At 45.8% G+C, this 24,858-nt stretch overlaps 2 protein-coding genes across 3 annotated transcripts; both read left to right on the top strand.

The window, feature by feature from the left end:
- The first annotated feature begins 3,480 nt into the window (after positions 1-3,480).
- LOC102697271 (transmembrane protease serine 9-like) lies at positions 3,481-14,072 on the top strand. Its single transcript, XM_069187947.1, has 9 exons — positions 3,481-3,599; positions 7,011-7,173; positions 7,453-7,724; positions 8,171-8,331; positions 9,171-9,756; positions 10,153-10,321; positions 11,853-12,109; positions 12,319-12,416; positions 13,549-14,072. Exons 1-9 carry the CDS (start codon positions 3,545-3,547, stop codon positions 13,843-13,845), a joined length of 2,058 nt encoding a protein of 685 aa, XP_069044048.1. The 5' UTR covers positions 3,481-3,544; the 3' UTR covers positions 13,846-14,072.
- Positions 14,073-16,351: 2,279 nt separating this feature from the next.
- On the top strand, positions 16,352-24,469 carry LOC107076057 (tryptase-2-like). 2 transcript variants are annotated; one of them, XM_069187964.1, is made up of 6 exons: positions 16,352-16,852; positions 17,666-17,849; positions 20,414-20,694; positions 21,902-22,050; positions 22,378-22,473; positions 23,745-24,469. In XM_069187964.1, the coding sequence occupies exons 1-6, from the start codon at positions 16,813-16,815 to the stop codon at positions 23,916-23,918; spliced, it is 924 nt and encodes a 307-aa protein (XP_069044065.1). In that variant the 5' UTR covers positions 16,352-16,812; the 3' UTR covers positions 23,919-24,469. The 2 variants fall into 2 exon arrangements, with proteins under 2 accessions (XP_069044065.1, XP_015194909.1); XM_015339423.2 differs by lacking the exon at positions 22,378-22,473 and having other exon boundaries at positions 16,356-16,852.
- Positions 24,470-24,858: the final 389 nt, after the last annotated feature.

Here is a 24,858-nt window from a genome sequence, read left to right as displayed (position 1 = left end):
TCTCTGACTGTGTCTCCTGTCCTGTTGTATGTGTTTATTACTGATTCTCTGTGATCTTCTCTCTCAATTCAATTCAAGAAGTTTTACTGACATGGCCAAAGAATAAATCAGTGTTGCCAAAGCATATACAGTTAACATAAGATCTGCAGACATTTACTAAACAGAGACATCATAATACATTTACATACAGACATATGGAGAATTATTGAGAGACAGGCTCACTGTTTCTCAGTCTGTGACAGGAGATCACATACTGGGCTGCCAGTTCACCTGAACTCTCCCAGTAGGATTGGGAGCTGTTCTGGCAGGTGTGGGGGTTCTGATATAAGATTTGTAAATTTGGGGAAAAATGTTTGTCTAATCCCAGAATATTTGTCACAGTGCAGTAGGAAGTGCACCTCTGTCTCTCTTTCTCCCCGCTGGCAGTGGGAGCACAGCCTGTCCTCTCTGGGCAGCCAGGTCTCCCTGTGTCCAGTTTCTATGGCCAGGCTGTGTCTCTGAGCCTGTCCTCTCTGTGCAGCCAGGTCTGCCTGTGTCCAGTTTCTATGTCCAGGCTGTGGTCACTGAGCCTGTCCTCTATTGACAGCCAGGTCTGCCTGTGTCCAGTTTCTTTGGCCAGGCTGTGGTCACTGAGCCTGTTGTCCTCTCTGGGCAGCCAGGTCTGCCCGTGTCCAGTTTCCATTTCTGATTGATAATGATCTCATTTTGTGCATTTGAAGTGGGTTTTACAAACCGCTGTGTGATCCGGTGTTGTCAGGTGTTGTGGAGGTGTTGCCCGGGGCTGCAGTGTGGCTGTGCTGTAGCTGTGGCTCAGAATCAGGTGGAGCTGATTTGAAACTCATTTTAAACCCTCACTGAAGAGCGGAGTAAGTGTGTCGTGAGATGGAAAAGGCTGAGAAAAAATGGATGAACAGTCCTGTGATTTTTACAATCTAGAAATGAAACATTAACAACAGGAGAACTTGATATGCACAAGTGAAGGATTAGGAGACATTGGTGACTATTCCTGAGAATGTTTTTTCTTCCTTTCTTCCTGCTCACAGTCAATTTCTGTGGATTAGTTCTGCAATAGATGAGAAAATATTGAAATACCCACAAGAACAGTCAGAACTCTTCTTGCTCACAGTCAATTTCTGAGAGCCTTCCTGATTCTGCAGAGGATATATTGAGCCACAGTATGAAAATGAGTTTGACAAAGACAGTTTTTCACTGTTAATACCATTTTCTACTCATGCAAATGTTTCATTTATACATTGCGACAAGTGCAGGACTAAGCTGCTACAGAGTCTCTGTTCATCCAGTGTTTCTCAGCCTTTTCCATCCCACAGCACACTTACACCACAGAAATAGGCCATTTCTGGAGAATCCCAAAGGAGACACACCAGGTGTCTCCCCCATAGAGCTCCAAGCACAAGCAGTTTTGCGGGAAGGTTTTATAGTCTGAGTACAGCTCTGGTGACCCTGTGTTATTACCATGAATGAGTGTTTAGAAGTGACCATTGCCTATGTACACCGTTATGACTGTAGAAAATAATTCAGTTCGTAGGACAGTGGCTATTCCAGGAGATGTCATCCCTTCCTTGCAGTTACTTCTGAAATGTCACACACAACAGGGGAGTGTTTAAAATGCACTCAACCCAGGTCAGAAATGATCTTGTGTCAGGGTCAGACTTCTACATAAGATTCTTCCATGGCTAACAGGGCTATGAGAAATTGACTGTGAGCAAGAAGAGTTCTGTCCATTCTTGTGGGTATTTCAATATTTTCTCATCTATTGCAGAACTAATCCTGTCAGTTCGTAAAGGGGAAGACGTCTTATTTCAAGTAATAGAAAACAACCTGTGAGGTTAAGAGCTTCTGATGGAAACCACCTGCAGAGCCACAAAACAGCAAAAACAAGTTCCTGTGATGCACCACTCCAAATAAGACTTCCCTGAATTTCTGTACCATGAAACCACATTTCTGCACATAAAACCTTTTGATCAATCACAGATAGCTCACACACTGTAATTATTGTGTTGATATTAAATCCAGAACTGTGATATCAAGGTTAATGTGTAGTAAATCACCATGAGATCATAGTTAAAGCACACTTCCCTCTCTCACTGTGTCTCCTGTCCTGTTGTGTGTGTTTATTACTGAGGGATTCTCTGTGATCTCCTCTCTCTCACTGTGTCTCCTGTCCTGTTGTGTTTGTGTGTATTATTGAGGGCTTCTATGTGATCTCCTCTCTCTCTCTGTGTCTTCTGTCCTGTTTTGGACTACAGCATTCATGGAAGTTCTGTTGTAAAATTTCCCACTACACCTCCTGCAGAACTTACATGTGAGAGAGAAATTAATAATTCAGATATTGGGAACTATATTGTAACGCAACGCGAGCTCAGGCGGGCGCCCTTGCCGCATTAGGTTGGCCCCATCCCGACTGAGGCTCAAACCTGGGACTTCCGCGTCTCTCTGCAGCGACCCAGCCCGTGAGCTAAAGAGAGATCTCTCCACAGCCCAGTAGCTGTAGTCCTGCTATCACAGGGAAGGGCAGTGACATCACCTGCTCTGGTACACCGGCTCTTACACAGTGCCTGTCGGCCGTAAGCGTTACAATATATTAAATTGTGAAGTAACCAAAGTGTCATGTTGTATATTCCAGATAGGCAAAGACCACACTGCAAGACTGTTAAATCGGGAATCACATGTAGAGTTTCATGATCCATGGACATAAAAAGCAAGAAAAGCTTTAGGTAAGTGTAGTGGAAGTGCTGTGGGATGGAAAAGACAGAGAAACCCTGGATTAACAGCTTAGTCCTGCACTTGTCATAATGTATAAACGAAGCTTTTACATTAGCAGAACCTGATATTAACTGAGACACTGAGAGGCTTTTGCCAAAGTCATTTTCACTCTGTTGGTCAATCTCTCCTCTGCAGAATCAAGCAGTCAGGTTCTTCCATGGCTAACAGGGGTCACAGAAATCGGCCACGAGCAAGAAGAGCTCTGACAGTTCCTGTGGGTATTTCAACATTCAATCGTTTGGGAATCCAAAAAAGTGATATCAAGGTACAAGTGTTGTAAATCACAGTGGGGTCATAGTTAAAGTGCACTCCTCTGTCTCACTGTGTCTCCTGTCCTGTTGTGTGTGTTTATTACAGAGGGATTCTCTGTGATCTCCTCTCTCTCCCTGTGTCTCCTGTCCTGTTGTGTGTGTTTAATACAGAGGGATTCTCTGTGATCTCCTCTCTCTCTCATTGTGTCTCCTGTCCTGTTGTGTGGGTTTTTTACTGATTGTTTCTTTGTTATAAATTTGTTGAGCTGCAGTATTACTGAAGTCAACAGGACATCCCCAGTGAAACCCTGAGGGAGAGGAGGACAGAGAGGAAGGGAGAGATGTAGAGAGAGACAGAGAGAGAGAACAGAGGATGAGAACAGAGGGAGGGAGAGAGGGAGGGACATGAGGCGTGTCTCTCCAGGTGTGTATATCAGAGCAGGAGACAGACGGAGGGAGAGAGGAGAGAAAGGAGAAGCTGGAGACAGGACTCTGACACAATAGCAGTCATGGCGGTAGGCATCAGTCTCTGCGTGTTGGCGGCTCTGATCCTGACAGTGAGAGGTAGGTGGTGTCTGTCTGGCCAGTGGCTGTCCTGTGTCTCTCAGTGCTCTGATGAGCACTACTATCCTAATTTATCAGCACAGTTTATCCACAGGAGTGGATAATAACTGAAGTCATTTAAAAAAAGAATAACACAGGAGATGAATCTAAAGTGAATTTGTGTCTGGTAAAAATGGTCTGTTTTTTTTAAAAGATTAAATGATCTTCTTGAGGTTCACATCAGAGAGCCCAGATGAAACTGCTTTTAACTTAAATTATTTTGCAATTTTATTTCAAAATTAAAAATCGGACTTTTCTCTCATAACATTAAGCCTAAGATCTTTTCTTTCACTTTTTACTGTGAAGAACAGTTCTTCACACAGCTTCTGGACAGGTGTCTGTCATTAACGATTTCACAGTCATGTTCATTGCTACAGATGTATGGAAGGGCACATGGTAAAAATGGTCCAGAACTAGTATTTAGACAGTAGCAAGCCACCTGTCTTATAGTGCCAGTCGCCATGGTAATTAATCTGACAGGAGTCTTGTACCACCTGGAGGCAATTCTCCACCATGGCCGCCTCAGGTAGTTCAAGCCTACATAAGCTGTGATCTGGCAGTGCTCTGAAACTCTGTCATAGAGTTCAAGTTTCAAGTTTCACCTTGTTTGAAGTTTCTGCATTCTCTCCGTGTTTGCTTCCTGGATTCTGGACCCCTACATACATCGGATTTCCCCCTTGTGCTTGGTGTTAGTATGATGTCTTCTTGTTTCTCTCAGCTCTGAGTTCGGATTTCAGATTTTGGATTTCGGTTTGCTTGTACCACACTTGCTTGCTGTAAAGAGCTTGCTGTTTGCTCATGCAGATGCTTGCTGGTTTTCTGGTGTTTATATACCTGCATTTGGGTCTATTTTATGAAAACGTTTAACTGCTTTGCTATCTCCCTAGAAATGACATAATACAGTAAAAAATACTATTAATTTGAAGTGGGAGATGTGACTAAGTTTTTGAAAGTATTAAATAACTTTCAACTACTGTATTCTCAAACAAAATGAAAATAACATCAGGTTATTAAACGTGTGTGCTTTGAAATTAAAATTCCTTCTAAGAAGTGGATAGTGAATGACATCTAATAGCAAGACTGAATGAAAATGAGGGAATATTGCTACAGAAGTAGGCATTTAGAATGCACAAGGTGGCATGTGGTACACAGCAACAACCAAAAGGTACCGCCGTTTTTTATTTTTCTTAAGTAATCTGATGCTGGACTGCAAAACTCTGTAAAACTGCCAGGTGGCGCAGTTAATCCAGCTGCATGTGGACATGTGTCATAAAAATCATATTTTAATAATAAAAAAGTAAATGTTAGTTAATTGTGCTTTCCTGCACTAATCATACTGTACAGTAACACAAAGAAAATGTCTTGTTTTTAATTCCATACAGGATAAAGAATTATTAGTAATTGTGTATTACTAGTAACTAGCAAACAGATCATTTTATTTTAGACTTTAATTCTTGAAATTGTATTAATGTATTAACATACACTATTGGCTTTAAATCATATCATATTTAACAGCAAATAAGCAAGTAAAAAAGAGGCATGTAGAGAGTTAAATGCCTTTCAAAGAATGACTCACAGATCAGTAATTTTTCCAGTGTTTTCCCTTGTGGCACCAGGATGCTGCCATAGATAGATATGGATGTAACTGCCTAACAATGTGACATAAAAATATATTATTCAAATTATGCCACGAATAAATAAAAATGCGGATTTGATTTGTTAGTAAAGTACAAACATCAAACACTACGACTAAACCTGTGTTAAATAATACTGTACACCCAACTACATCAAAGGTGCAACACACCTGAGTATATGACTCACAATATTAGGTGAAAACTGAAGAATTGGAATTATATTTGCCATTGCATTAACAATTACAACAGATACAAATCTCAAAACAAATCTGAAATATTTAAAAACAGAATAGTTATTAACACTAGATTGTACCCACGTGTGAGTTCAGGCAGCGTCTGCCAGCGTTGTGTTGTGTTTAGATTATTGGGGAACCAGGGGACTGTTTCACAAAATGAGCTTACTTAGTCGGATGACTTTAGTAAATATGTTAACAGAAGTCTAAATTTCCAGCTTCACAAAGTTTTTTGGTTTGTGCTTCTTCACGCATCAAGGATTATAAAAGAATACAGCCCACTGTGAGGAGATTATGCAATCACCAAGACATTAGACATTCCATTCAGTGTTACATCAGAAAATGAAATGAAAAAATAAAATTGGCACTATGCGACAAGGCTCTTCAACAACTTTGGTGAAACCAAATGATTATAAAAACTATAATTTTATCAACTACTAAGAAGAAAAAAAGGGTAGCAAAAACATATACATACTGGCTTTAAAAATTAGTATTTAAAAGCAAATATAGACGTAAAAACCTCAATTGTGATTTCTGTTTTAGGACATCTTTAAATTCCTTTAAAGATTGGTGGTCTGGAGGTTCATTTGTGTTATTAATATTATTTTAATATTTAAAATACTGTGATATGTAATATCATTACAAATCTCAATGCTGTATACATATTATTTATTGTATTTTAGTACTACAGAAAGAATCTTTATTATGCCCAAGGGACTATTTGTTAAATGTATTGGCTGTGGTCCTGGCGAACTAGTCCAAGGGGGTCCAAAGGGAAATCCAGGGTGAAGTCCAAAATTCCAGAGCCGGTTAATTCAAATGGAACAAAGACAGGACAAGGTTTCAAAACCGGAATGGGATCCGGTGCAGGGGCTGGGAATAAAAGTGGGCTAATGAGGCTAGGCGCTCGAGCCCCGGACCCAGATGGTCAGGACGCCGTGATGAAGCCTGTGCTGTTGGGCCACTCCAGAACTTCCAATGCTGAGCCAGGAATAGTAAGAGTCTGGCTTATATAAGGGGGGCTGGATAGGAGGCAGGTGCACAAAATCAACAACAAAGTGAAAGAGTCGGAGCGCCCTTAAGAGTGTACGATCGTGACATCTATCTTCTTTGGCTGGTAAAATGTACATTCAAAGTGTCTGTACATTTGAACAAGCAAATTCAATAAAGTACAGAAAATCTAAAGAGTCACCTCTATCAAAATTCCATATTCGTTGTTGCATTACTTCATAGCTGTTTTTATTTTTCTATTTTTATTAGCTTAGCAGATGTCAGATGTCATGTTCCAGGAGGTTACAGTGTTTTCCATTAAGTGAAGGTGTAAAATAAGCAACAAATATAATTCTCAACAGTTAAATTTTCAATTTTTAGTTCTAGTGTTGAATGTGCAGCTGAATCTTTTTTTGTACAGATTTATCTGTTTTAGAGTCACTGTGTTTGGGAAGTTGGGATAGGAGATGGACAGATCACCCTTAGTCTCTCTTCTCTGTCTCTTGTCTCTCCAGCCTGCGGCCAGGCGCCCCTGAATCCCAGTGCCCTGCAGGGAGACTATGCCCAGGAGGGGTCCTGGCCCTGGCAGGCCAGCCTGCACTGGAATGGTCAATACTTGTGTGGAGGCTCACTGATCAACAGTGACTGGGTGCTGACATCTGCAATTTGCTTCTATTGGTAAGGAAGTAGAAGGGATCTTCAATATATATTCTCAGAGATGCATTTTTAGGCCTTAGCTATCGTCAATCTTTATATTCTATAACACCGATAACTAGTGAGGACAACAGTGACAGCTCTGAAACGTGATTAGTTTAGGGCGAAACTGCTGACTTTTGTTAAAGCACCAATTAAAGGAAGTGTGATATTACGTATAATCAGGTGAAAAAAGAGGGAACAGCAATGAGTTTACACATTGTAGTACACTTGACCTTTGACAATGATGACTTCTCTCTCCAGGACCAACAGAATTGCCAGTCAGTGGACAGTGTACCTGGGCAGACAGACACAGCTGGGCTCGAATCCTCATCAAGTGTCCAGAGGGGTCCAGACGATCATTCTTTACCCCTACACTTCCTATTTTTTTTATGATAACATCGCCCTGGTGAAGCTGAGCAGCCCTGTGAACTTCACTGACTACATCCAGCCCATCTGTCTGGCCGACACCGGCAGCTCCTTCCACAATGGGACCAGCTGTTGGCTCACCGGCTGGGGCAACATGACAGACAGAAGTAGGTTAATCTAACACTCCTGTGTCTTTCCACATGTTAAAGCCTTTGTATAACACTCTTCTTCATTTACTCCTCTCACGAACTTCCCCTTCAGCAGCCCCTGTCTCTGACTCTGACTGATCTCTGCCAGTGGACAGGGGGTCAGAGGTGACATAAGTCATACGTGTCATCAGTCACCCAGTCACTTTCCATCAGCCCCTACACCAGCACACTGCTGCAGCACACTCTCACTCCACAGACTCCATTGCTGTAACACAGGAATGAATACACGGCTCCTTCACAGCTGATTCCTTACTGCTGAGTGTCTGAATCCTTGATTGGAGGTGGAGATGTTGCTCTGAACCAGGATGAGTAAAACCTCAGGATCCTCACATTGTAGAGCTGATGGTAGAGTCTGTCACTGACTGAGGGAAGGACACTGACCACCTTCTTGTTTTGTCTTTCAGCAACATTCTTGTCAGGGAACCAGACCCTACAACAGGTCCAGCTGCCACTCATTGAGAACAAAGAGTGTGTTGATCAGATCTATAACCTCTACAGTTTTCCATATGTAACAGAATCGATGATCTGTGCTGGTGTGATTCAGGCCAACATATCATCCTGTTCGGTAAATGAAGTAGCGGTTTATTATACACACATGGCACTAAACTACACAGTAGGATTATAGAAGAAAACAAAGCCTGTATTTTGTTATATGATGTGGGAAACAGGGATAGAGCTTCTTATCAGTGTGTCTGTATTAACCCCTCTCTCTCTCAGTGCAGTGTTAATGTACTGGAGTGTCCAGTCAGTGTGTCTGTATGAACCCCTCTCTCTCTCAGTGCAGTGTTAATGTACTGGAGTGTCCAGTCAGTGTGTCTGTATTAACCCCTCTCTCTCTCAGCGCAGTGTTAATGTACTGGAGTGTCCAGTCAGTGTGTCTGTATTAACCCCTCTCTCTCTCAGTGCAGTGTTAATGTACTGGAGTGTCCAGTCAGTGTGTCTGTATTAACCCCTCTCTCTCTCAGTGCAGTGTTAATGTACTGGAGTGTCCAGTCAGTGTGTCTGTATTAACCCCTCTCTCTCAGTGCAGTGTTAATGTACTGGAGTGTCCAGTCAGTGTGTCTGTATTAACCCCTCTCTCTCTCAGTGCAGTGTTAATGTACTGGAGTGTCCAGTCAGTGTGTCTGTATTAACCCCTCTCTCTCTCAGTGCAGTGTTAATGTACTGGAGTGTCCAGTCAGTGTGTCTGTATTAACCCCTCTCTCTCAGTGCAGTGTTAATGTACTGGAGTGTCCAGTCAGTGTGTCTGTATTAACCCCTCTCTCTCAGTGCAGTGTTAATGTACTGGAGTGTCCAGTCAGTGTGTCTGTATTAACCCCTCTCTCTCTCAGATCACTGTTAATGTACTGTAGTTTTAAGTCAGTCATTTTGTCTATATTAATTCTTTTCTCTTTCTCATTGTAGGATCTATTTTACCCTATCTTTCTCTCAGGGAGTCCTCTGGTGTGTAAACATGAGTCTACCTGGATTCAAGCTGGAGTTGTAAATTTTAGAAACTATTGTCCCAGATACTTAATGGTTCATACAGGAGTGTCCAATTACAAGTCCTGGATTAAAGAACAAATTGGGTCGAACACTACAGAGTTTGAGGTCTTCAGCAGTAATTCCACATGTAATGTGCCAACTGCATTACCAGACACCACTGCTCCTTCTACTACTACAGCACCAGTGTCCACTGCCTCCTCTACTACTACAGCACCAGTGTCCACTGCCTCCTCTACTACTAGAGCACCAGTGTCCACTGCCTCCTCTACTACTACAGCACCAGTGTCCACTGCCTCCTCTACTACTACAACACCAGTGTCCACTGCCTCCTCTACTACTACAACACCAGTGTCCACTGCCTCCTCTACTACTACAGCACCAGTGTCCACTGCCTCCTCTACTACTACAGCACCAGTGTCCACTGCTCCCTCTACTACTACAGCACCAGTGTCCACTGCTCCCTCTCCTGCTTCAACTTCAGTGTCCATTTCTGGTGAACTCCCTAGTGAGTTAATCTGTGCATGTTTCTATGAATTAGACACCATCTGTGTAATATTCAGAATTGTTATCCTCATAAAGCACTTATCTTTTAATTATTATAGCCAATTAAGGAGTTACCTGCTGTCTCACGTACTCTGCTTTCCTGTAATCCTGTCCTCCTCTCTGCTGGTAAATGGTAGATGGGTCCAGGTGTCTTGGTAATTGCATTTTGTAAGCCAGCACTAAATGTTTTTATTGCTATTTGGATTATGATCTTCCTATAAGTGCTGAATTAGAGATTTGATTCTTCATGAGGATCTAATGTCTGAGTATGTAGCCATAATGTGACATCACTATGCAGGATGTGGGCAATCTCTCCAGTCCACTGGAGGTGACTCTGCTGTCTCACTGTATTTTTCAGTACAAGTCTGTGGGAGGCCCAAAATCAAACCACGCCTACTCAAGGGTCAGTCAGTTGCAGAAGGGTCCTGGCCCTGGATGGCCAATCTGTACTGGAAAGGGAGGCATGTGTGTGGAGGGACGCTCATTACCGGGGACTGGGTGATGACAGCTGCACAGTGCTTACCCAGGTACAGACCAACCCAACCTGTCCCTCTCATCCAAGTACAGAGCAACCTCACCTGTCCTTTTCACCCAGGTACAGACCAACCTCACCTGTCCCTTTCACCCAGGTACAGACCAACCCCACCTGTCCCTCTCACTCAGCTACAGACCAACCCCACCTGTCCCTCTCATCCAAGTACAGAGCAACCTCACCTGTCCCTTTCACCCAGGTACAGACCAACCTCACCTGTCCCTCTCACCCAGGTACAGACCAACCTCACCTGTCCCTCTTCCCCAGGTACAGACCAACCCCACCTGTCCCTCTCACCCAGGTACAGACCAACCCCACCTGTCCCTCTCACCCAGGTACAGAGCAACCCCACCTGTCCCTCTCACCCAGGTACAGAGCAATCCCACCTGTCCCTCTCATCCAAGTACAGAGCAACCTCACCTCTCCCTTTCACCCAGGTACAGAGCAACACCACCTTTCCCTCTCACCCAGGTACAGAGCAACCTCACCTGTCCCTCTCACCCAGGTACAGACCAAATCCCACCTGCCCCTTTCACCCAGGTACAGACCAACCTCACCTGTCCCTCTCACCCAGGTACAGACCAACCTCACCTGTCCCTCTTCCCCAGGTACAGACCAACCCCACCTGTCCCTCTTACCCAGGTATAGAGCAACCCCACCTGTCCCTCTCACCCAGGTACAGACCAACCTCACCTGTCCCTCTCACCCAGGTACAGACCAACCTCACCTGTCCCTCTTCCCCAGGTACAGACCAACCCCACCTGTCCCTCTTACCCAGGTATAGAGCAACCCCACCTGTCCCTCTCACCCAGGTACAGACCAACCTCACCTGTCCCTCTTCCCCAGGTACAGACCAACCCCACCTGTCCCTCTCACCCAGGTACAGACCAACCCCACCTGTCCCTCTCACCCAGGTACAGACCAACCCCACCTGTCCCTCTCACCCAAATACAGACCAACCCCACCTGTCCCTCTTACCCAGGTAGAGACCAAACCTCACCTGTCCATCCTACCCAGGTACAGATGAAACCTTACCTGCCCTTTTTATTCAGGTAGATTCCAACTCACCCCTGGTGTTGAAACAGTACTACTCCATGGACTGGTAATAAATGAAATCACTATTAGTCACAGTAACAATAAAACCCAGGTAGAGAGTCTCAGGATCAGTCTTGTGCTCAGATATTGGGACAAAGGCGACTGGAGGTTCTTACACCTTGAGTCCATATCAGAACCTTGACCCGAGTCAGAGACACAGGAATAATGTCAGACATTTAGACAATCCTCTGAGCTAATACTAATACTGAATTACACATCAACACAGTAATGGGTATAATTCAGGCTCATGAATTTAACTGAAAGTGACAGCAATGATGTTAATTTAAACACAATAACAAATCCAGACAATGCAACAGGGTTTACATTGTCAATGAGATTACTGTCATCTATCTTTCCCTGTGAGTTCCTCTTCAGTGGTGACGTGTGGTGCTGTCCAGTGTAGCTGTATTTCCTCCTCTATATCCCTCCAGTCCGGTGATTGTCGGGGAATGGAAAGTGGTTCTGGGAAAACTGAAGAAGAATGTCTTAAGCCCCTACGAGAGATCCCTGGGGATCCAGAGTGTTCAAACCAGCCAGCTTGGTGGCACCAACATCGCCCTCCTGAAACTGGTCACCAAGGTCTCCTTCACAAAATATATCCTGCCCATCTGCCTGGCTGGGGAGAGAGTCTCATTTCCCATAGGAACTCAGTGTTGGATCACTGGCTGGAGAAACACAACTAGAATAGGTGAGACTGGGATGTTAGTTCAAGGTCCAGGATCACAGTGTGGGACACAGACTCTCCAGTGTGGACAGTGCTGTTGTCAAGGTGCTTCACACAGATTCCTTGAGGTCTATGTGTAAAGTGCTATCATCCCTGATCACGACACTTCACTCAAGGTTGTGTTATCTTCCCCCACAATCTCTAAAGTTCCTTGTGTGTCCCTTTACTGTCAGGTGAGAACACCTTCCAGGAAGTGTCCACAGCAATCACTAAGTGTATGAACGTCTCTTCAGGTGACAACCTCTGTACTGGACCGCTGGACCTTCAGCAGGTATCCACTCATTCCGGCACTGAATTCTTCTGATTCTTCTATGAAATTAATTTTTGGTATCTTCATCTGGAATACAGATAATACTTAATCTGGACTCATGAGGACAGTAACTGTTTCAGTTTAGTCACTGAGAGCCTCAGTCCTTCTCGTGCTCTACTTGTACTGCAGTGCCCAGTCAGTGTGTCTGTATTAACCCCTCTCTCTCTCTCAGTGCAGTGTTAATGTACTGGAGTGTCCAGTCAGTGTGTCTGTATTAACCCCTCTCTCTCAGTGCAGTGTTAATGTACTGGAGTGTCCAGTCAGTGTGTCTGTATTAACCCCTCTCTCTCAGTGCAGTGTTAATGTACTGGAGTGTCCAGTCAGTGTGTCTGTATGAACCCCTCTCTCTCAGTGCAGTGTTAATGTACTGGAGTGTCCAGTCAGTGTGTCTGTATTAACCCCTCTCTCTCAGTGCAGTGTTAATGTACTGGAGTGTCCAGTCAGGGTGTCTGTATTAACCCCTCTCTCTCAGTGCAGTGTTAATGTACTGGAGTGTCCAGTCAGTGTGTCTGTATTAACCCCTCTCTCTCAGTGCAGTGTTAATGTACTGGAGTGTCCAGTCAGTGTGTCTGTATGAACCCCTCTCTCTCTCAGTGCAGTGTTAATGTACTGGAGTGTCCAGTCAGTGTGTCTGTATTAACCCCTCTCTCTCTCAGTGCAGTGTTAATGTACTGGAGTGTCCAGTCAGTGTGTATTAACCCCTCTCTCTCTCAGCGCAGTTTTAATGTACTGTAGTGTCCAGTCAGTGTGTCTGTATTAACCCCTCTCTCTCTCAGTGCAGTGTTAATGTACTGGTGTGTCCAGTCAGTGTGTCTGTATTAACCCCTCTCTCTCTCAGTGCAGTGTTAATGTACTGGAGTGTCCAGTCAGTGTGTGTATGAACCCCTCTCTCTCAGTGCAGTGTTAATGTACTGGAGTGTCCAGTCAGTGTGTCTGTATGAACCCCCCTCTCTCTCAGTGCAGTGTTAATGTACTGGAGTGTCCAGTCAGTGTGTCTGTATTAACCCCTCTCTCTCAGTGCAGTCTTAATGTACTGGAGTGTCCAGTCAGTGTGTCTGTATTAACCTCTCTCTCTCTGTTTCTCTCTGTCCAGGGAGAGTCAGGGGATCCCCTGGTGTGTAAACAGGGATCTGTCTGGATTCAGGCCAGCATTGTTGCAGTGAACAACACTGGAGGACCTGTGGCTCGTTCCCATCAGGGGGTGTTTCCCAAGGTGTCCAGATACCAGAGTTTCCTGCAGAGCAACGTGGGCCCCACCCTGCCCCTCATCAACAGCAACATCGTGGTCACCGCCACCCGCGCCCCCAGTAGCGCCCCCTCCCTGGGACACACTGTCCTGCTGCTGGCTGTCCTGTCCCTCCTGCTGACCGCCTGGACCTCCACACCCTGAGCCCTGTCCACTCACTGGACACCTCTAGCGCCTGAAACAAGAACTTCTCTCTCCCTGCTGCTGACCACAAATGATGCTGAACGTTTTCTGCTCCTTTTTCAGCTTTGAACCCTGCTGGGTCTCTGCAGCACAATTTAGGCAAATTGTGACAAGCGTCTCTGAATGTGATTACTCATTTTCTTGCCAGAAAGGTTTAATAAAATCTCTATATATCTCAGCATAACAAATGACACAGAACAGAAAACTGTTTTTTTTCCACCTCCCACTTTCATCGACCACTACTGTTAACTTCTGTTATTTTTTTTTCCCACAATCCCTTCGCCCGCACACCGCTCCCACAATGAGCTCCCACAGAAGTCTCTCTCTCTCTCTCTCAATTCAATTCAATTCAATTCAATTCAAGGTGCTTTATTAGCATGACCGATGGGTACAATCAGTGTTGCCAAAACAAATAAAAATAATAAAAGTAACATAGAACAAAACAAAAAATAGAAGTAAAATAAAATCTACAGACATGTTACAGACATTTACAACAAAGACATATTATATAATATTGACATATACTGTAGGCGGCTGGAGCATTATTGGGAGACGGACTCACTGTTCCTCAGGCTGTGACAGGAGATCACATACTGGGCTGCCAGTTCCACTGAGTTCCCTCCTCCCTCTCCCAGTAGGATTGGGACCTGTTGTGGTTTTGGCAGGTGTGGGAACTCTGGGATTAGATTTCTGAATTTCGGGAAGAATGTTTCTCTAATCCCAGAGTATCTGTCACAGTGCAGTAGGAAGTGCACCTCTGTCTCTATTTCTCCCTGCTGGCAGTGGGAGCACAGCCTGTCCTCTCTGGGCAGCCAGGTCTGCCTGTGTCGCCCAGTTCTCTCTCTCTCTCTCTCTCTCTCTCTCTCTCTCTCTCTCACACCGGAATTCTCTTCCCTACCCGTCAGTTCACATCAGGGCGACACGAGCGCGTTTTCACCTTCGCCCTGGGTTTTGGCACCTGAGCTTTATCGCTTGTAATACACATCAAATTCATGTCGACGTCCGGGGAAACAGTGAAGCGTCGTTTCTATTTATATTTCTAAATTCTTTATACATGTAATCATTTTTTTTAAAAAAAGAACAGCGAAGCGTCGCTCGTCGTTCGCTGGGCGGCGCCACGCCGGCTTCTCCGTCTCCGTCGCTGTTTCAGTGAGTGTGAGTCCGCGCGTCAGTGCCGGAAGCTGGAATCTTTTTTTTTTCCCTGCAAACGGATTAGTGAGCAAAGAGCAATACCCTGTTACATTGATTTCACTCCGAATGGCTAAACAATGAAATATGAACATGGTCTAATGTTGTTAACCTGCTGGCCTCTTGCTCCTATCATTTAATGCGTGTTTTTTCTTGCAGCTCTACATGCAGCATAGATCTAATGCTTTCTTGCCTGGAACTAAATAGCTAAATGACTCGTGATGTACTAATTCATAACCGTTTTAGCCCTCTGTAAACCGAGGTACACCTATACCACATGTCCTGTCTCCCCCCGGCCTTTTTTGTCCCTGGTCTGGTCTGTTTCTCTCTCATGGGGTTCCTGTATCATGCCACGATGATGAAGGCTCCTCCTGTCCTGCTCTGGACGTCTCTCACTTTCACTGTCCTCTGTGCTCTGTAGGAGGAAAGTAACTGAACAGCACTTAATAAAAATCGACCTTGTTGCATCAGCCATCTGTTCTCTCTCCACCAGCCTCTGTTCTTGCTTCTTGTTCCCATTATCTGCCATTATCTTATTTTTCAAAGACATTAAGGAAACATCAGAAACATTAACACAGAACAGGGGCACCACCAACAACAAGTTAAATAACAGACATTTTAGAGAAAAAACCTCAGCGCGAGCTGTCAGTAGGGATAGCGTTGAGTAATCTGAGAGCTTGTGGGAAGAAGCTGTCTCTGGACAGTCGTGCCTTTGCTCTCCTGTAACACTTACCAGAGGGCAGGGGGGAGAAAACGAGAAACCAGGATGACTGGTATCCTTAGTTATACCCCCAGCCTTCCTGAGACAGTAAGTTATAAAAATGTCAGAAATAGAGGGGAGCTGTGCTCCAGTGATGGACAGGGCTGACCTGATCACCCCCTGTAATGCCATCCGGTCAGACAACGAGCTGCGGCCAGACCACACTGTGATCCCACAGGTGATGCCACACTCTCAACAGAGCACCTGCAGACTCTGGTAAAGACAGTTGAAGACAGACCAAACTTTGTTCGAGGTGTAAAGGACCACATGATAACTGATCTACATGGGTCCAGAAGGAATTTTCCGTCACTTTCCTGTTCCGGATCCCACTACTGGAAATACCAGGGTGACGAGCAAGATCAGATTGACATCAGGGGGTTTGCTAGCGAAGAGACTGGGGGTAGCTGACTTGAAAGGAAAATTCAAACCTAAAACCTGAAATGAAAAGACATTTCCTGTTTACAAAACACCTCTGCAGCTTCTCGTGCAAACCGTTGTTCTTGAGCTGTCAAGATCAAAGGGCTGTGCTGAGAAACAGTCTGTCTGGGATGTGTGGTGAGAACTAAATGTGAATTCACTTCACGTCTTCAGATATCAAACAGGTGACATAAAGGGCTTAACTCAGCCCCTTCTAAGTCCTTTGTCTCCTGTAGACCACCTTCATTATATAGTGAGACAGACTCTGTACTCACCAATACCAACTTCTGAAGAGCTCTGGACTGACCATCCCAGAGACCTGCTCCATCACACACTGAGACTCTGGACTGACCAACACCAACTTCTGAAGAGCTCTAGACTGACCATCCCAGAGACCTGCTCCATCACACACTGAGACTCTGGACCGACCAACACCAACTTCTGAAGAGCTCTGGCCTGACCATCCCAGAGACCTGCTCCATCACACACTGAGACTCTGGACTGACCAACACCAACTTCTGTAGAGCTCTGAAGACTCATCATCCCAGACCAAGAAGGAAAAAATGTTTTTGCTTTGGGTCTTGATTTTGAATGTTTTTGAAGGTAAGAGGAGACCTAGAAAAAAATGTATCACATAAATATAATATGTATTTGTGAAATATCACACAAAGTGATCTCCTGTCGTATTAGCTGTCTATTACTCATTATCTGATCTCTCGAACTGTATCCTGTCCTGTTGTGTGTGTTTATTACTGTGGTATGTTCTGTGATCTCCTTTCTCTCATGGTGTTTCCAGTCCTGTTGAGTATTTTCATTACAGAAGTATTCTCTGTGAACACCTGCTGTGTCTCCTGTCCTGCTCTGTGTTTTGACTACTTAGGGATTCTCTGTTTTTGTCTCTATCTTTTTAACTGTGTTTCCTTTCCTTTATCACTGAGGGATTCTGTTATCTCTCCTCTCTCTCATTGTGTCTCCTGTCCTGTTGTGTGTGTTTAGTACTAAGGGATTTTCTATGATCTCCTCTCTCCCTCTCACAGTGTGTCTCCTGTCCTGTTGCTTTGTGCTTATTATTGAGAGATTCTCTGTGCATTTTTGTCTTTATTACTGAGGGATTATTTGTTGTTACCTCTCTCACTGTGTCACCAGTCTTGTTATTTTAGTTGATGCTGTGTCAACATTGTTCTTCCCGGTGTCCAGCTCTTTCCATAGTGGTCAGTCAGGGTGTGAAGGAGGGACAGTGGTCCTAGATGACTGATCTCAAGCCTGTTCTGTATTAACCCCTCTGTCTCTCTCCAGTGTCCAGCTCTCCTCTGTCCAGGAGCTCTGTAGTGGTCAGTCAGGGTGTGAAGGAGGGACAGTGGTCCTAGATGACCGATCTCAAGCCTGTTCTGTATTAACCCCTCTGTCTCTCTCCAGTGTCCAGCTCTCCTCTATCCAGGAGTTCTATAGTGGGCGGTCAGGATGCAAAGGAGGGACAGTGGCCCTGGATGGTGTATCTCAAGATTGTTCCAAAACATACAAAGCAAGAAGGACACAATGAGTGTGGAGGCTCCTTAATCAGTGAGCGCTGGGTTCTCACGGCAGCACACTGCTTTGACGAGTGAGTGCTGTGTATAAAACTGTAGCCCAATACTATTAACACAAACCACAGCAGGCATCCAGCCTGCAGTCCTGATCTCTATGTCTGGGCTCTATTAACACAAACCACAGCAGGCGTCCTACCTGTAGCTTTGACTTCATCGGAAGCTTCTAACTCTGAGGCTGTTCGAGATTGGGGCCGATTCTGCTCGATCAGTCAGGGGCCGTGTTCTCTCTGAACCTTTGTTCCAGTACAGCCACAATAACATTTTCTAAGCATAACACAATTGGTTTTAAAATGTGGCAAATTAACAGGTTTGTACTCCAGCCTCTCTGAATGTATGCAATTCCACTCATACCACGGTATCCAAATCCAAACTCGTTCCTAAAAATCTGTTTGAAAGGCGGGAGATTGTAAATTAAAAATAAAATTTCCATTATTTCTTATTGGGAAAATTCTACCCTGTTCTGAGCCGGAGACAAGTTCAAAAACCACTCTGAACATACAGTATAATACCATAGAGACCATTATAGCAAGCTTAGTGAACAGCGCAGATCTATTCAAATAAGCCAACTATAGCTGTAAAATCAATCAATTATATCGTATTTACATTTTTCGTTCTTTCCTAATGGAATGGTGTGCATACTGTTGTCGACTATCACGCTAAAGAATCTTTTTCTCTCCCTTAAGACGCCATAATGAACAGACACTACAAAACAAACACAAGAAGAACACTTTGAAAACGAGAGCCCAAGCTTTAGCTGTGATCATAAACAAAGCACTGCTGCCTCACGGCGTCCTTCATCACAATGCCAAACAAGCAGCTGTTAGGTGGCACTGAATCCAGATGTTCGCAGAAGGTTCTCAGCCAAATCTTTTGAACTTCGTTTGGCTCAGCGAAATTTCGTTCTTAGAAGGAATGACAAGGTACAAATTCAGGTTAGCAAAAAATTCGTCTATCGAACATTCTTATTCCGGGGTATGAGTGTAGTTGAATTTGCTAGGTAAGAACTTTCACTAAAACCGTATCTGCTTTGTGGCTATTTCAGGTTGTTAATATACAACCTAGAATTCTTTGCTGGAATTTTTCCTGACCGTGGCTACAATGTTATCAAATAAATTACAAAATGATATGTCGTGTCATCTCATTTGCCAAACTGCTTTATACCATACGGTGTCGCGGGAAGCCAGAGCCTACCCGGCAAGCAACGAGCGCAAGGCAGGGTACACCATGGATGGGACACCAGTCCATCGCAGGGCAAGAGCAAGCCAATCACACACGGGGATAATGTGGAGGCTAAGGGGGGAAATTTGGCCCAGGCACGGGGATAACTCCCTACTCTTCTCGAGAAATGCCCGGGGATCTTTAATGACCGGTGAGAGTCAGGACTGGGTTTAACGTCTCATCCAAAAGACGGTGCCCCCTATACCGGGGCATTAGGACCCACAAGACCGCAGGGTGGGTGCACCCCTCAGGTCCCACTAACACTTCTGCCAGCAGCAAACTTAGTTTTTCCCAGGAGGTCTCCCATCCAGGCACTGACCAGGCTCAACCCTGCCTAGCTTCAGTGGGTAGCCAGTTGAGAGCTGACGTGGCTGCTCAAAGTAATATAGAATATCATAATGCAACATATTACATAATAATATCATATCTGAGGGACAGAACAGTGCTTACCATTGCTGTCCCACAGTGCTGATGCCCTGGGTTCGAATCTAGACCCAGGGTGCCTTCTGTGTAGAGGTTGCATGTTCCCCATGTGTTCAAATAGGTTTCCTCCCAAAGTCCAAAGAATTGCTGGTAGATGAATTGGCTTCTGGGAGAATTGTCCCCGATCTGAGTGTGTGCTTGTGTGTCTTCCCTGCTACCATCCAGGGTGTATCCTGCCCTGTGCCTATTGCTTTCCAGGATGGTCTCCAGCTCCCCCACAATCCCGTATGGGATAAAGCTAAGGAGAGAAAATGGATGGATGATATTTGTACGACATGATGAAATGGTCCGATATTAAAACCCACCAACACTGTGAGTCACACCCGAAGAAGGCTCCACAGCCGAAATGAACTCTTCTTTTTGGCACGGAAAATTTACCTTTAATTTAAAATAACAATAATTTAACAACAATGAATGATTAAATTAATAATCAATAACGATTAATTTAATAATCATCAACTATTGATAATATTAATAATTAATAATGGATTGCTGTTATTATTAATTGTTATAAGTATACATATTATTAATAATTATTAATAATTAATAGTTTAAAATTTATTTAACATTTACCTTTACCTTTTACTTTGCAATGATGTGTGCAGCATGGCGACATCTGCAGTGGGATTGGTGTCCATTACAACTAAACAAATGTTTAATATAAAACCCAGACGAGTAAGGATTGGGTGCTGTCTTTCTCACAGGGTTAATCAGACGGTATGCGATTGCTTTCAATGCGGAAATGGCCCATGACACTGATGAAGAGGACGAAAGCTCGGTCTGGTAGCCAGTCCGGGCGCTGTGCCTCAGGCCGATTCTGAGCCGCCTCTAACGAGGCTCTCGTTAACGGCCGGCAACGCCTCTGTCCCGCCCGCAGGCCTCCAGAGCTGAGCCAGTCGAGGGCGCTCCTGGGGGGGTACCAGCTGGCCGCAGCCCCCCGACACCGGCAGGTGCGCAAGCTGAAGAGGACCGTCCTCCACGAGCGGTACCGGGCGTCCACGCGCCAGCGCAGCGGGTCCGACATCGCCCTGGTGGAGCTGGACAGTCCGGTGACCTACACCAAGTTCGTCCAGCCCGTCCATCTGGCCAGGGGCTCCGACCACTTCACCCCGAACTCCGAGTGCTGGGCGACGGGCTGGGGCCAGACCGGGGAAGACAGTGAGTGAAGGGGGGGGGGTCTGCTTCGCTTCCATTGGGGTCGCCCCTTCTTCGTTTTGTGTCTCCAACCTGCTCTGCCTCTGACATCCACTAGGTGGAGCTGCAGAGCACTGCTTCTTTTCCCTTTCAGGTGTGTGTGTGTGGGGGGTTTCTTTATCACCCTGCAGCACTGGCAGCCCCCCCGGAGCTCAGCAGGTGTGAGCCTGGCCAGTACCTGGATGGGAGGCTCCTGGGAAAGAAGAAGTGCTAGTGGGGCCAGCAGGGGGCGCTCACCCTGAGCTGTCCCGTATTCTAATTGTGGGTGGACAGAACACTAATTCAGGATCAGAGATGCTACTTCTGCTGCTGGTCTCCCATAAATTTCTCCGCTCGAACCTAAGCCTCTGTGTGTCTCACAAACCCATGTGCTCTCCAGAGCTAGTAGTCAGACCAGTCAGCAGACACAGGCGAACTACACGCAAGTTGAACAGTACAAGTACTTGGGGACTGTTCTGGGCTTGTCTCCGTTTTGATCACCCCATAGGTATCTTGAACTCCCACTGTCTAGCTGAACCCAGTGGAAACTTCAGCTACCTCCGGGATTCCTGCCTTCACTTGCATGTTCTGGGCTCCAAGTTAACTTTCGAAGCCGATGTTGACATGATCCTCAAGAAAGGACAACAGGGTCTGTTTTCAGTCAAGAAATGTGAGCAGTTCTAACATTGAAGATCTTTTGCTGATCTTGTTCTATCGCTCCTTCCTTGAATCTGTTCCAACTTTGATCCTGATCTGCTGGTTTGGCGACCGGAATCTGAGAAGCAGGAGCAAACTGGGCAGCCCTGTGAAAATATGGCAGGAGGTCATTGGTGCCGATCTTCCTGCCCTCTGTTGGTCAGGATCTAGCATTCACGTGTTTTGCTTAAAACAAAATCCATCTGTGACGATCCTTTACGCTCCTTGTTTAATGAATTCCAATTCCTCCCATCAGAATGCAGATACTGACTCCCCAGCTCCTACAGCAATAGATTCAAGGTCTCATTCATATCTGTAGCCATATCCTTACTTAACACTTGATTTGGATGTAAACATGGATGCGTACCACCCCATATTGCCCCCTAGGGGATAATAAAGAACGGCTGTCATTGTTGTCTTCTCTTGGTGCCCTCTAGTGGTCGTGCTGGTGTTACTGCAGCCCGTGACCAGGCCTGTCCTTCTCTTCTCTCTCTAGAGCCACTGCCCAAGCCCTACACTCTGCAGCAGGTTCGGCTGTCCATCATGAAGAGGCAGCTCTGCAAGAAGCTCTTCAAGGGCCGCTGGGTCATCATGGCCGACATGCTGTGCGCCGGGTTCCAGCACGGCGGGAAGGACACATGCACGGTACGGGGAGGAGGAGGGGGTTGCAGGTTCGGTGCCATGGGCTTCCTTCAAGCACAGCCTCATGACCTCCCAGCGTGTCCCACCAGTCGTATTTCTTATTTGGAAGCGTCTCGGCTTAGCAAGCACCTCCCACTTGTCCTGCAGCCAGGCAGGAAGTGGGTAGTGATGTCGATGAGGCGCCTGGGAAGTAGCGATGCAGTGTGGACCGGCAGCTGTCGTTGAAGTAGCTCTATTCTGCCTGACGCAAGAGCTACAACAATCATATCCTCAACCATGAAGGTCAGTCAGACCTTCATTCATATGGCCAGCGGCTGTGTCCCCCTGCAGCTCGGCACTAGCAGCCCCACTGGAGCTCAGCAGTGTGAGCCTGGCCAGTACCTGGACGGGAGACTCCTGGGAAAGCTGAGGCTGCTGCTGGAAGAGGTTTGTAAAACCCACACTGCTTTCAGGACTGGCAGAACTCTATAAGAGAAAGCCAGCAGATCCCTTTACCTGGCTTGCTGATTGGCTGATAGACAATAACCCCAATAAGTATAAAAGAACAAGATGGAGTGATGACTTTAGAGGTAAAGGAGGAGAAATTTTCCAACAACCACATGTCCAGCAAGTAAAGATAGAAAGCAGTCAGTGCAATGTAGTAACAATGCAGTGTTTGTGGGACCAGTAGGGGGCGCTCACCCTGCGGTCCGTGTGGGTCCTAATCCTGCAGTATAGCGATGGGGACACTATACTGTAAATAGGTGCCGTCCTTCGGATGAGACGTAAAACCAAGGCTCTGTCTCTCTGTAATCATTAAAAGTCCTAGGGCACTTCTTGAGAAGAGTAGGGGTGTTACCCTGGTGTCCTGGCCAAATTTCCCCCTGGTCTTTACCCATCATGGCCTCCTAATAACCCCCCTCTCTGAACTGGCTTCACCACTCTGCTTTCCTCCCCACTGAGAGCTGCTGTGTGTGAGCAGACTGGAGCTTCATCCAGGTGGGGGGACACACTGGTGGGGGTGGAGGGGATCCCCCTGACCTGTGAAGAGCTCTGAGTGGAGTGTCCAGAAAAGTGCTATGTAAGTGTGAGGAATTATTACTATGCTTCCAATACAGAGGGGAACCCCCTTAACTCACAGCTTCCTCCACTGCTCCTCCCCTGAAACTCAGCCCCACCTAGGTGACACACAGCAGCAGCCCCGCTACGCACAAGTCAGGGGCAGGAGCTTGAAACTGGACCAGTGGGATTACAGGGGGTCAAGTCAGGACACTCTTTCCATCTGAAGAGATGATCTGCAGTGAGCAAATAGCCAGGATCAAAGTTGATGGACTGGTCTGATGAATGACAGCTCCTACAGCTTGGTCTTCTTACTGGGGCATTGGACTAGAATTTCTGGTCCAGAGGGGATAGTGTCCCCTACTGGTCCACTAACACCACTTGAAGTTATCCCTGTAAAATTACCCTTCTGTGAGATGTGCCCCAGTCAGTCCCCAAAGGGCCCCCCTCTAAGATAAACACCCTCTTGGTGACTTACAAAAACCTTTCTCTGTAGAATGAGGCCATGTTCGTGCACAGACAGGTAGAAGTGTTCTCCTGTTGGTTTAAAGGAATGCCATTAGAGTGATGGGGAAGATTGTGCTCTCGTGCTCAGAGCTTCAGTGATGTTTGGGAGAAATCCAGACTGGGGACCCCTGTCTCTCTCTGTCTGTCTCCAGGGAGACTCTGGGGGGCCGCTGGTCTGTAAGAAGAAGACGGTGTGGGTGCAGGCTGGGATTGTGAGTATTGGGGATGGCTGTGGAAAGCCGAACTCCCCTGGGATCTACACCCGGGTCTCCAGCTTCAGGACCTGGATCAAGACTCACGTCAAAGACGGGGGCTTCTGGGACTAGAACCTCCTACGCTGACTGCCGGCTCTGCTGCACCCTGACAAGAACCTATCGCCCATCTCAGCTCCTCGCTCTGTCTTTTGCTGTGTCTCCTGTCCTGTTGTGTGTCTTTGCTACTCTGTGACTTTGTCATCTCCTCTCTCTCTTACTGTGTCTCCTGTCCTGTTGTGTGTGTTTATTACTGAGGGATTCTGTGTGATCTCCTCTTTCTCCCTGTGTCTCCTGTCCTGTTGTGTGTGTTTATTATTGAGGGAGTCTCTGTGATCTCCTCTCTCTCCCTGTGTCTCCTGTCCTGTTGTGTGTGTTTATTACTGAGGGATTCTCTGTGATCTCCTCTTTCTCACTGTGTCTCCTATTTTGTTGTGTTTGCTTATTACTAAAGGATTCTCTGTGATCACTCTCTCACTGTGTCTCCTGCCCTGTTGTGTGTGTGTGCAATTCAGAGTGACTTCATCAATATCAATATAAGATCATGAATTGCAGGATCACTTGCTCTCTTCTATGCTTGCACATATTTTTCAATAAAGGATAAAAATAAAGTGTTTTCCAGATTTTCCACTCTTCCAGTACTCTTTCAGAGGGGGTGTTCTTACTTCAGTGTTGGGGGGGATCACAGACCCTGTCTGGGAGGAAACCCATGCAAATACAGGGAAAACGTATGAACTAACTGCTGCTGGCAGCCTTGAGCCCAGAGTCCCAGCGCTGCAAAACCACTGTGCTGCCCCAAGGATGCAGCTGATTCTACATACAGATCACAGTTTCCTGTTTATTACAGCTCTGTATCTCTTACCCACTTGGTTGCTGCTCCCCCAGCTCTCAGCCACATCCTAAGAGACAATTTTTATCTCTTGAGAAACTGCTGATATAGAGAAAAAAAAACGCAGTGTCAGCTGCCTAATACAGACTGAGCCCCAGAGCTCTGGCACTGAGGCTGTGCAAGACT

This window comes from Lepisosteus oculatus, chromosome 4, assembly GCF_040954835.1.
Source record: "Lepisosteus oculatus isolate fLepOcu1 chromosome 4, fLepOcu1.hap2, whole genome shotgun sequence".
In the NCBI taxonomy this organism is placed as follows: Eukaryota; Metazoa; Chordata; class Actinopteri; order Semionotiformes; family Lepisosteidae; genus Lepisosteus; species Lepisosteus oculatus.
Note: the sequence above shows the minus strand (reverse complement) of the source record. Positions and strands in the feature narration are given on the sequence as shown.

Bases quoted from the DNA above. Each gene is read 5' to 3' on its own strand.
- LOC102697271 (XM_069187947.1), top strand. From the start codon at position 3,545: ATGGCGGTAGGCATCAGTCTCTGCGTGTTGGCGGCTCTGATCCTGACA. The intron at 3,600-7,010 runs GTAGGTGGTGTC...TTGTCTCTCCAG, and splicing joins TCTGATCCTGACAGTGAGAG to CCTGCGGCCAGGCGCCCCTG. The intron at 12,110-12,318 runs GTGAGACTGGGA...CTTTACTGTCAG, and splicing joins GAGAAACACAACTAGAATAG to GTGAGAACACCTTCCAGGAA.
- LOC107076057 (XM_069187964.1), top strand. From the start codon at position 16,813: ATGTTTTTGCTTTGGGTCTTGATTTTGAATGTTTTTGAAG. The intron at 17,850-20,413 runs GTGAGTGCTGTG...TCCCGCCCGCAG, and splicing joins GCAGCACACTGCTTTGACGA to GCCTCCAGAGCTGAGCCAGT. The intron at 22,051-22,377 runs GTACGGGGAGGA...GTCCCCCTGCAG, and splicing joins GCGGGAAGGACACATGCACG to CTCGGCACTAGCAGCCCCAC.